General features: G+C 48.1%; 1 protein-coding gene across 1 annotated transcript in view; it reads left to right on the top strand.

The window, feature by feature from the left end:
* The first annotated feature begins 643 nt into the window (after positions 1-643).
* IGDCC4 (immunoglobulin superfamily DCC subclass member 4) overlaps positions 644-12,483 on the top strand; it is an 87,554-nt gene continuing 75,714 nt past the window's right edge. Inside the window, exon 1 of the mRNA XM_036389898.1 lies at positions 644-752. Coding sequence (XP_036245791.1) covers positions 644-752 — 109 coding nt within the window. The remainder of the gene's footprint in view (positions 753-12,483) is intronic.

Below are 12,483 nucleotides of genomic sequence, written 5' to 3'. Positions count from 1 at the left end.
GAGCTGCGCGGTGCCCTCCGCGCTCACCCGTGGCAAACCGGGGAAAAAATCCCTAAAGAGGTGGGGGGTGGAATTTTAATTTAAAAAGCCACATAAAGTGTTACAAATGTTTGTGGCTTGTGGAGCTGCTGGAGAGCGGAAGAGTCCCGCACCTGCCGTCCACCCCTCAGGGAGCGGGGCCGGTCCCGGGGCCGGCTGAGGCATCCCCGGGAAGCACCGTGAGGGGAGCGCGGCTGCTGAAGGCGGGCCGGTACCCTCCACGCTCTCCCGTGCAAAAGCGGAAAAAAATACTAAAGAGATTGAAGCAAGAAATTATTAAAAAACGCCACATAAAATATTATAAATGTTTGTGGCTTGTAGAGCTACCGGCGGGCGGAGGAGCCCGCACCTGCCGTCCCCCACCCTGAGGGAACGCGGCTGCTCCCCCCGCCGCGGGCTGGCAGCAACCTGTTGGTGCGGGCGCTGCCGGGCGGCGGGAGGAGCCCCTCGGAGGGGCGGCCGGGCCGCTGACAAAGGCGGAGCAGCGGCAGCCCAGGGCCGCCCCCGGCAGCGGGGCCCGGCGGGCAGCGCGGGGCTGGGGCTGGGGCCGGGGCGCTCGCACAAGATGGCGGTGGGGCGGCGGGAGAGCGCGCTCCCCTCGTAGATGCGGCCGCGGCGGCCCCTGCTCCCGGCGCCCGGCGGGGCTTACATGGCGCTGGAGGACCTGCTGCTTTGTCTCTGCTTCTCCGCCCTCGCTGTCCTGGCCGTGCAAGGTGGGTGAGGAGGGAGGGAAGGGGTCAGTGCCCCCCAGCCCGCGGGCGGCTGCGGTGCCACCTGCCCTCACACGGGTAGCGGGCGGTTCCGCGGGATGCGCTCCCTGGCCAGTCACCCGCTGTAGCAGCCCTCCTTCCCCTTTAGTGGCCATTTACCCCAGTCGTCCTTTCTCCCCTTAGTGGCCGTCCTGTCCCTCCGTGGCCATTCCCCCCCTCTCCCCATCCCCTTCTTTCCTCCAAATCGGACGATAGCGGTGCTCGTGGCCCATGCCTAGATGGTGCTTCTTTTGGAGTCATCATTTGGGGGGTGACATCGGGAGTCACACTTTGAGGGTGCCACTCCCCACAAGAACTCCGGTCAGTGTATGGGCTGGGGGGAACAGCAGACCAGCAGCAGCAGCAGCAGCATTCCACGGCCTCTGCCTGGACAGTGGCAAGTTTCCGCCAGAGGAGCAGTGGCTGTACCAGGGTGGTGGGGAATGAAGAGCTTGTCCGGCACAGGGTGGCCCAGAGCAGGCCCAGGTGTCCAGCAAGGCTATGGAGGGGCCCTTCGCCTCCCTTGCCCTGCTCGCGCCGGCATGGGACACACGGGTAGGCAGATGTCCCGTTGGTCGAGGAAGTGACCCAGGAATAGCCATGCTCCTCACGCTCGTGTTTTGCAATGGTTACGCAAACGGCGCTGTGCGAGGGCACACGTACGCGGCCACCGGGCGTGTTGGTGGCTTTTTGTGGTTGCCATTGAAGTTGGTATTGAGGGTCGGCTGAACTGACAGACCTTGGGGTGTGGGGCTCCTTCTCTGTGCGTGCACAACCCACAAAAGGTTTTGTTCTCATCCCTGAGAAGGGTTTGGAAAGGTACAGGTTGGCAAAACTGCGCCAAAAAATGTGAGCGTGTGCCAGGGACTTGCTCTTGTTTAAAATCCCCCCTAAACAGGGTATTGTGGTGGAGGAGCCATCCCCATGTCATTGTACATTTTTATTCCTTTTATGATGCATTCAGGTTCAGCAGAGCATAATAACAGCACGTGGATGGCTGCAGGGTTGTTTTTCTTTTCTTTCTTTTTCCTCAGAACACTGTGAGCTCCCGTCAGGGGTAGGTTATGATTCAGCATAGGTGCAGCTTTATGGTGACTGTTGTGGAAGTGAATAACGGTCCATGTAAATGGCCCATTGTCGCCAGTGAGTGTTGGTTTTCCTAGATGGGAGGCAGGCTGTGACCCCACCAGCAGTCAAGCTGGACTGAGTGGGAGCCGTGTCTCCTGTGTGTTTGAACAAACAGCTGAGTAGATCCCAAGGCTTGTAATGGAAAACAATGGTTTAAAAAGAAAAGAAAAAAAACAAAAAATGGGGGTGGTGGAGTGGATGTTGTTTTTCCAAACCCACTTCAACAAGAAAACTTCAGATACTTTGCAAGAATTTGCAATTGTGGCTTCTTGGTGTTTCTTGCAAGTAGTTAGGCAACTAGTGAAAATTGTTGCTGTTTGTTTTCTAACAATGGGACACATCTTGTACAGGGAGGCAGTGAGTGTGTCTGCACAGTCCTTGGACGTGCCGCTGGGTACGTGTGGATGTGCTTTCCAACAGGTGGGTTTGATTCTGAAAAGAAAAACATGGACTTGTTTCAATCTGAAATTAATTTGGCAGAGAGTTGAAATGGTTTTGGGAAAGTCTGTGTTTGATCCCAAAGCCACATGTGTTTTGATCCAAAGTTCAAGCCTCGCCGGGTATGAAGTTCGTAGAGAGAAGTAGAATGGAAAGCCTTCCCCCCCTCCGGACTTGATGGAAGCAGTGCCAGTGTACACTTGCTGGGGATGTGATCCAGTGTTTTTGAAAGCTTTCTGCTGTCTGACTTTAGAGCCTGTTTTCCCTTCAGGAGCAGGAAAGGGGTTTAAGGAAAAAAAACAAGCACTAAACAACCCCTTTTCAGTTGACTCCAACAAGGGGGCTGTGCCGATTCCTTTCCTTGGGGCTCTTACAGGGGACGTGTTGGTGGGAAGTGCGCTGAGCTTTCCACGCGAGGGATAAGCTGAAATCCATCTGGTTTTGTGTAGTTCGGTTTTGTGGTTGAGTTCACTTGCTGTTTCCTTTTTCGACACCACCTCATTTGAGTTGTGATTTGTTTTATCCTTCCTGTCGCGTTCGCCTTGGCGGCGTGACCCCGCAGCCGCTGCCTGCCGTGAGAGCCTGTGCCGGGGAAGTCGGCGTTCCCATTGTTAGGAATCGCGTGTCCCTGCTGCTCTTCGCAGGATGTCACCTGCCTGCGGCTCCGCCGGCCCTGTGACCGTGGCGTTGCGGTGTCACCGGGAGGGGCGGTGCAGGGAAGGGGTGTTTCCTACAGCCCCAAGAAACGGGGCACGCTGACAGTGCCAAACGCGGTGCACACAGCGCTGGAGAGGCTTCACCTGTATCCCGTTTCCAGGGGCAGCGTTCCCGTGCCGGAGCTTGGAGCTCGCTGCCCTTGTGCCGTGGCTCTTGTGACAGCCAGTCCCCAAGCCAGGCAGGGGCTGCTCTAGCGTGGGGAATGCTTTTGCTGGCATTTCTCTGTTTCTCTTCTGGTGTGTGAAGCTGAAGGTGAAACTGCTCAGGCTTAATTCTGGTTTTGTCTCTCCTGTTTTCCCTAGGTTTTTCCTTTTTTATTTTTTTGGGTTTTGTGCCTTCACTGCCTTGAAGTACCAAGTGAAGCAGAACGGGCTCATTTTTGGGCATATCCCCCTCTTTTGCAGCAGACTTTCTCCTGGCAGCTGCAGCAGATTTGATCTGCTGTGAGGGCCCCGTGGGGGTGGGTGACTTCTGGTCATACATGAGGCACTTCAGAGTGGCGCAAGTAAGAATTGGAAAAGAAAATATTTGGCAATCTGCCTTTCCCTGGGGATGAAAGGAGATTATTTTCCCTGCATGTAGCCTGATTTGGAGATGGAGGCAGCTTCTGTGGGACAGCACAGGTGTCTCTGCACTGGGAGCACCTGGGCCTCCTGAGTTTGCAAAGCGCTGGGGTGGGCTGTAGCATACAGCACATCCCTCCTGAGAACCCACTGTGATCCTGGACCAGTGACTTCATCTGCTCTGGCAACCTCATGGCCCACTTCAGCCAAATGTAAAGATGCTTCTCTCTCTGTCAAAGGTGAGGATGAAATCCATCAATAAGTATTCAGCACATGTATGATCTTTTTCACTCTAGTGCACACTGTCCTGAGGGCAGAGCACTGTGCTGTCCCACAGGTTTGTGACTCCTGATACCATATCACTTGCCAGATGATTTGAATTCTTACCTCCCTTGGAGCTGCTTTTCCAAAGGCTGGCTCTTCTCCCAGGGAAAAAATCCAGGTGCTTGTCTGGGCATTTGCAGTGTAAGAGATGCTGCTTGCACAATTTACACGCTCCTCTCCTGGTTAAATGGCTTCAAGGCCATTAAGCCTAGTCATGGTTATATAATTAAGATGGGAATTAATATTTAATCTGATTGTAATTTGTTGCTGGAATCCATCCCAAACTGTATTTCTGCGTGAGGTGAGTGCGTACCTGAGGGAAAACTGAGGCCAGTGTTACATACAGGATATTTTTTGCATGAACACTGGGAATTACAGGTCTGCCTTGGGTGACAGAGAAACCCTAACCTTTACAAACCCTGAGTGATCATAGTCATTTTGTTATCAGTAGGAAGCAAATGTTTGTTTTATAGTCAGCTGTAATAGTAGAGGGGATATGGTAAATCCTTGTTATCAGTACTTGCCAAGTGTGTGTTGGGCCAAAATCAACTGTGGTGCAATTTCGTTACTTTCTGGAGAAGAACTGGATCCACTTGCCTACAGTATTTTTAGCTGGTTTTTGAAGGTGAAGAGGTGTAATTATCTCATTCAGTTGTCTGTCCATCTCCCTTTTCTTCTTCCCAATAATTCCTGGACCTGGAGAATTTAGAGTTTTTGAAAATAAGTGACCAAGTAGAGGAGGGAGATGCAGTTTCTGCATGGACTGAAGGACAGGGACTGGAAAACCCACTTGAGGAGGAACCTGAGTGCCTCAATGGTAGGAAGAGCTTTGAGCAGATTGTGAACCTTTTTTGGATAGGACTGGGCAATCCACTCTGGAGACACAAAACTGCAGGAAATCACAATCTCAAGTCCTTGTATTCCCTTGTTTATTTATGAAGTCTTTTCTGCTGTAAAACATGACTTATGGTTATATCAACGTACATATTATGGGGCTTGGTGTCTGTTTTGCTTTCCTTTTTTTGGGGGGAAAGCACTTCAAAACACAGGATTTGGAGCTGCTGTGACTTTGGCTCTTTTCATTGTCTTTGTGTTGGTCACTTGCTGTCTCTGCCTCAGTCTCCCCACTTGTTCCCACTGAGCAGGGGATGCTGTTACACACTGTAAACATGAAGAACACCATCACACTAAGTACCCTTCTTGCATTTATTAAATTCCTTGAGTAAGTGGCCTCCAAGGGCTGCTTGTGCTTTTCTGACTTAACAGCTTGTTGGTGAGAGGATCCACAGTTGCTAAAACTGAATCTGCCACCTTCATAGAAAGCAGCATTAAGCTGTGTTCTCACAAGCCCTTCTAGAGCTGCCAAACCCTCTACCAGACATGGGGGGAAGTCTGAAGAGCTTCTAATTTGTCTGACTATCACTAGTATGCTGAAGTCATCCTTGAAACACCATTGAATTTCCTAATTCTGAAGAATAATGGAAGCTTCAAGGAAGAGGAAGAGCTGGTCAGTGTTTCCTTGCAGGAAGGTAAAAATCTGCTGGACTTGCAGCTGCTGAGAATGGAAATTCCATGGGAGAGCCAAACCATGTTCTGTTTGCAGGTGTCAGGACACTTTGTGAGTGTGTAGGTGTTGGAGCTTCTCCCTTGGACGTGTTTTTGTTCGTGTCACTGATGGCCACTGCTGTCTCTGTTTGGGTCAGGTCCTCTCCTGCTCCTAATCCATGTGATCCTGCTGTTGTGATATGGGCTTGCTTTATCTGAGAAGTCCAGCAGCTGCTGTGTCTTATCTCCGTGGGTAATAAACATACTTTGTGGTGCTTATGATAAGCAATTACTGTGTTCCAGGGAAACTTTCGTATCAGATGTTCTCAAATTATTTAAAAATCTTTATCAGCATTTAAAACACAATTGCCTATTATTGCCTCATGAAATTCAGCTGAGCTATGGAATAACCTGGTTTATTATGTTTTTGTTTTTTCATGTTTTAATTATTTTTCCAGATCTTTCATGGAGTTCTTGAGGACAGGTCATTAATATTAAAGTGTGTTAATGAAATGTGAGCATCCTCAAGGTTTGCTCTCAGCCCAGATTGGTGGGAGAATTAAAATCTAGCATGTGAAGTATTGCATTTGTGCTCAGTCTGCTGTGGCTCTTTCCCTTGTTCCAACAGACTTCCCTGGTCTCATTTCCTGCTCAGGTCTTTGAACCATGTTCCCTTTGGAGTCGGGATGGCTTAGCACCTTGTTAAATGTAAGACTTTGGGAAATTAAACAGTTAAAATGGTGCTGGGATGGCAGAACTTGGTGGGATGTGGAAGTGATGCCAGGCTGGCAGCAGGGGTGTGATAAAGTCCTTTGTGTGTTTCACTGTGTGCTGGGAAATGTGCATCCTTGACCGTTTCTAAATTGACTGTCAATAGATGATCAAGTTAATTGGTGTGACCAAAAGGTCATTACTTAATGAAATGGATTTCCCATGCCCTGTCAATGCACTGGGAGTTCTGGCAAAATCTGACTGTCCATGCACTCGGGGCTTTGATAAATCTTCTTTTTTCAGAAGCATCATCAGTGCTTAGAGGTTCCCAAATTACCTCAGGTTTTGCACTTCAGGCAGGACTGTCCTCTCTGTGGCTCCTGACTGGCTGTTGGGTACAGCTGCAGAATGGGTGCATGTATTTTCCAGACAAAAGTGGAATTTTCCCTGATATTAAAACTAGTCAAGAGTTCACTGATTATTTTTTTCTGCTCATGTGAGAAGGCTTTTATGTTCTTTTGGAAATCTTTGTCTCTTTTTAGCTGATGGTCTAGTGAAAATGTGCTCTTGGCTTTCTGGGGTTATCTGTGCTGCTTTAAAGGATAGGTGAGCATAGTCCTCCTAATTGTATAGACCCAGAGGGACTGAGCCTGTTGGAGCCCATTTCTGTGCCCTCGCAGTCCCACCTGTCTGTCTGTCTGTCTGTCTGTCGGTGGCAAAGCCTTGAAAGAGTTTGTAACAAAGGGACAGGGAGCTTTGCATGGAAAGAAAAACCAAACCAAGGGCTGGGGAGGGCAGAGAATTAGCAGGTGTTCAGGCTGATGCTGGGGGGTCCCCTTGTGGTTTGGGGATGGGACCTGCCCCGGTGTGGGAGATAAGGGGCTCGTAGGAGGTTATCTTCAGCAGAGGGGTCCAGAGTGTGGTGTGGGGTGGAGGAGCTGGGGCTGCTGGCCCGGCTCCATTGTTTTTTTGCTTGATAGGTATTTCCCCTTGTTACAGAGGCTGGGGCAGCCCTGCTGTTGGAGAATTCAGGCTGCAACAGGAGGATGATCATATCCTCCACGGGTCTGTGTGGCTTGCAAAGACACTTCTGAGGGCACTTTGTGTTGTTCCATGGCAAGGCACCTTGGCAAAATACCATCAGATAAGATAAAAGGGGAAAAAGAATCCCAGGATCTGATCCAACACCAGCTCCTTTGCTGGGTTGGCAAAAATTGTTTAGATTTTCCCTCCCAAGAATGATTTTGTAAACATAATACTGCCTATTAGCCATGTAAATTACTGTCATTGGTGGCAATTGTTGTGATGGAAAGATAAGCATCTTGAAACTCTGGTTTGATTTACCCCTCCTGTCCCCCCAGCTCACTAACCAGTTGTTTGTGTCAGTGCTGATTGCGGCTTTTGTCAGAGAAATCAAAATATTGATCAAATTTATTTAGCTCTCTGTTCCCTAGGTCACAATAAATGTAACTTTTCTTTCTTTTCCTTTGTTCTCTTTTTCTCTGTACTGAAAACAAAAGGAACTCTTCCTCAAGAAGATGAGCCATACGTTCCCAAAGTCAAAAGTCATCCACTTGAAGAGGGTCCTTAGGAGCAGGCTTCCTATCTGGAGCCTTTCCTCAAGAGTCTGTCAGTGGAAAATCTGGCGAGCAGCATTACCACAAGTACTATTGTGGAGTTTTCTTTACATGCAAAGTGGGCAGAGATGGAAGTTTCTCCCAGCTGCTGGCAGAGAAGAGCTTCCCATTTGCTTCATGCTTACGGCTGCTGCCAGGATTTGTTGTTTATTAGCAGAGGAGTTAAGTGAGGGCTGAAAGGCTTCAGCAACACTTCAGCATCCGGGCACGAGGCTGAGCTGTCAGATCATTCTTTGTTTTTAATACAGTGAAGACACTTGGGATAGTTCAGTGAGTTTAAGGCAAGCAGTATATCGTGCTGCCTTCTTGTGTACTGTGGCAAGCTGAGACATTTCTTGTACATGCAGGTCCTTGAGTCTTTCACCTGTTTTCCATCCATAATCTCAGCCTTCTGTAGTAGCAGTAGTAAGCCAGCCCTGCTTTTCTCAGCAGTCAGGTGTTTGCTCTGCTGGGGAAGTCTTTTACTGCTTCAGTTCAGAGCCTGACTTCTTGGATCTGGACCGTGCAGGTCCCTAGGGCACCAGTTCCCCCCAGCTCAGTTCAGAGCTGCCATTCAGCCCAGACAACCAGTGCTGGATGTGGCTTTCCAGATGTGATGGGATCAGAGCCAGCTGAGGGAAAAGGAAAGAAACCTTCATCTCCCAGAGTGTCTCTTTGTGGTGCAGCTGAGCCGTTGCTGAGGCAGATTTGGGGTGTTCATGCATGTGAGCAGCAGGAGGCTCACATGCAGGAAACCAGAGGAAGCATCAGGATGGGGCCCATCTGTGTAACTTCCATTTAGATTTTAAACAGAAGGGCTAAGTTGGTATTTGGTAAGTGGTATGTGCAGACCTGTAAATGAAAATTCCTGAGTAGTTTTTTGTGTATTTTAAAGTTTGTGAGGTTTAAAAAAATGCTGTCCTCATAGGGAGTCTTTTCTTGTCACCAGAAACTTGTTGGACTGCAAAGTTGACAGAACTAATTTTTATAGCATTTTCTAAACTGAAGTAATGGTGTATTTTAGAAGGAGGAAGACAACGATGTGGATGTGTGTTTTTATACAGATTTCATTAAAAAGGTGATGTGGATTATCCTGCAAGTTATCTGAGCAATGTAAAGGTTTCTGCTGGAAAATGCAGGTGATTATAGGCTGGTGACTAACAAATAATCCTTGGCTAATATGGGTTGGGCTCAATTAATGTTAATCCCTGCTCAACAGCAGTAAAAGTTGGATAAAGGAGATTTTGCAAGGCTGTTGTTGATCTGAATGTGAGAACGTTCATTCCCTGAAATAAACCCAGCTCTCTGGAAGAGACATCATTCTCATCATTTATTTCTAACACTAGAGAAGGAGCTATTCAAAGTGGCCCAAAACTGCCTGGTTATGAAGATGAGGATTTCTCCTGTGCTGGTGTTACGTGCTTAGGCACAACGGACCTCGTTAAAGAAGGAGCAGCAGTAATTAGTTTAGATTAATGGAAATAAATCTGGTTTTAGTAATAAATGAGGTTGGATCCCTTGGTCCAAAACAGCCACCATCTATAATGTTCATCTAGCAGTTGGATGCACAGAGGCAAAACTCTCCTCACTGTTGAGAAAAGTGGGTGATCTGGGATGTTTTTATTGAAATGTCAGTGTAAGTCCAGGTGTTGTTTTTAGATGTGTTTTGGTGAGATAAGCAGAAGCCCAGAGGCAGCCAGGGAGAAGCATCACATCCGAGCCTGGACCCCCATTGATCCAGGAGGGCCCCAAAGTGGTGTGACAGTCCCCACAGGAGTTCTGCTGCTCGGATACTGCGTGTCAGAAGCATGTCCTTCACCATTTGGAAGCAGACCCAGGCCTTTTACTGCCTTGTCCTCAAACTGTCAGGTTTCAGCTGGCTGCAGCTTTGGAAAACAGAAAGATTTATATGCTCTGAAGAGAAACTTTTGCTGGCAGTGGGTAAATGCACTGGAGATGCTGGAAAGTTAAACAGCCAAGTAGGTGTGAGGCATTTTTGAAGTAGGTTGTGAAATATATTTTCCTCCTGTTGTTATGATAGATGTAAGTTTAAGTCTGGGAATGGGAGGGCAGATTTCCACCCATTCTGACCCTCAGTCCTAACCATGTTCAGAAGTTTGTGCTGCTCCTTGTTTTCCTCCACCTTTAGGTGCATCCTTGTAGCCACAGATATGGCCTTTATGTTGCTATTTTTCCTAATACAGTCCCTGAGCTCTAAAAGTCACTTTGCTCTTTCAATAATAACTGACTTTTCAGATCACAACCAGATACTGCCCTTTCAAACAGGACTAGGTAAGAAGTTAAGCCAGGAGGATTACAGTCCCAAGGTGGTCAAGTCCTTGGTAAGATCATGCATGTCTAGCTGTGGGCACCCTTTTGACTTAACAGTTTATCCTCTCCCATTTTATTATTTTCTCTGTCAAACCTGCCCTTTTATCTGCTATTGTCCCAGCAAGGCTGGCTGGCTGCATTGATAACATACCTGTGGGGTTGGGTGATAACAGAAAGAAGCAGAGCAGGTCTAGATAAAGCAGGGGTGGTCCACACTCATGGAGGGAGCTGGTGTCAGACACTGCAGCTGTAGCCAGGCAGCGAAGCCCGGATGGATTTTGTGACTTCCCAAAGGACATGTGGTGGGTGGTGACAAGGCCATCCCTGGACAGGCTGGTGCTGTGTCAGGACTGCCCACACTGTCTGTTCTCTGCAAAATTAACTCCTGCCCTGAGCCCCCCTCACCTTTTCCTTGTGTTCCCGTGCTGTGTGGGTGCTGTCTGTGTCCTTGTGTCCTCCCAGGGCGGTGACACCTCTCCTGGGGCAATGCAGGCTTGCAGTGACAGTCGTCTGCACTGAGCTATTAAAATGCACTTTTCCATTAGTTCTCCTCGTTGCTGTTCTGAATTGTCTTTTCTTCCCCTGTGTGCTGGCTCATTATTTCTTATTAATTCATGGTTTGTGCAATTACCTGGGAAATGCAAGAGAGTTGGCAGGAATTTGACAAGCCTGACTTTCCTTCTTGGAAGTAGATAACTTTTTTCCAATGCAGCATGGGAGGGTTGGTTCTTGTCCTCTCTGAGTGACAAGTTGCACATCCAGGCCTTTCTGCAGGGGCTTTGCAGGACAGGTTGGCTGTTTGCAGAGAGCTGGCAAGCACAAGGAGCAGGGAAAGGGTCTATATGTGTATTTCCTTGTGTACCTGGTAGGATTGAAACCAGAGCTGTTCTTTGACATTCTGTAGCTGCTCTGCATTTATGGCACTTTACACCCTGCCCTGAAGACACACACCAGTCTTGAATGCAGCCTATCAAGAGTGAACAAGGAAGGCTCTTTGCTTAACTTTAAAAGACGTAATTGTACCATAAATAGTTCTAAATACATGCCAGGAGATTTTGTTTGTTGTGAAAACTCTCAGCTCAGTCTGAGGAGTGGGAGTGCATGTGTCTTGAAGTGACATCCCTGCAGAAGGGTTCTTTGCCCCTTTTTTTTGGACACAGTATTTCAGGTAAGAACAGAGATGTGATCTGGTCCCTTTCTGCCATCACACAGCAAGATAAGAGGGCTGTCACTGATTAAAATGCAGCAGTTTGTCTGCTTGTACCTTGTGTTTTATTGGCAAATCTATTGTGCCCCTGGTTTTCCCGTATGAATGCTCCTCTTTTTTAAGTGTTGTATTCATGCATTGACTTCCCAGCTGCTAGGAGGGACCTCTTCTTGATGGAAGGTTTCCTGGATGGCTTCACAGCTAGACTTCAGGCTGTTGGTAGAGAAGGAGCTTTACCTGCCCTCCTCCTTCCATTTTTATTTTCAAGTGAACTGCAAAATCTCATTACCCATGGCAGTGGTAGGGCTTTGAAGATTTCTGACCTAATTATCTCCTTTGCACTGCGAGTAGCAGTAAAATCCATGTGCTGTCAGGGGACTTTGCTGTTGTGGCAGCTATGCAGCAGTGGGAGAAAAGGGGCTCGTGCAGAGGGTTTGCTTCCCACAGTGCAGGCTGGCTCGGGCTGCCTGCACATTCCCAGCTGAACAGGTGCTTTCCTGCAAGACTGGATGGGGTGAATGCAGTATAAGTGAGAAGTTACCATGTTCTGGACTCCATCTCAGGTGCTTCAAATGCCTTTTTTGGGTAATGTTCATGAAGGTCCTGCTCAGAAGGGGCTGGACCATTGTCTATGGAGGGGCTGCTTGGTCGTGGCATGATGTGTAATTAAGAAAGTGGTGGGTTAAATATAGCAAGTTTCAGTGGTGTCTGAGAGCTGTGATAGAGCCATGTATTTGCACATCATTTCTGAGACTCTCTTAGAGTCATGTCTCCGTATTTGTGCCTGGATATAAGGAATCTTCTGCTGTTGGAGTGAATCAAAATATTAACTCTAGCTATTCCCACCCTGCAACTTTAGTGAAGTGTTGCTACATCTCTTGTGGGCAAGGAACTTGTGAGGTAGATGTGGTCTAAGTAACACTAAACTGTGTAGCAAGAAGGCAAGAAAAAGGAGTGTGGGAATATTTGGTGCCTTGATCATCAGTTGAAGGCAGAGGGATGAGAAAGATCTTTGAAGATTAATATCTTTGATCTTGAAGATGATGAAAAATTCAGAAACATTAGAGTATGCTCCATCCTGGTATAATATCTTGTGTCTTTTTGGGTCAGTATCT

The sequence above is a fragment of the Molothrus ater genome, chromosome 13 (genome assembly GCF_012460135.2).
Source record: "Molothrus ater isolate BHLD 08-10-18 breed brown headed cowbird chromosome 13, BPBGC_Mater_1.1, whole genome shotgun sequence".
NCBI lineage: Eukaryota > Metazoa > Chordata > Aves > Passeriformes > Icteridae > Molothrus > Molothrus ater.
Note: the sequence above shows the minus strand (reverse complement) of the source record. Positions and strands in the feature narration are given on the sequence as shown.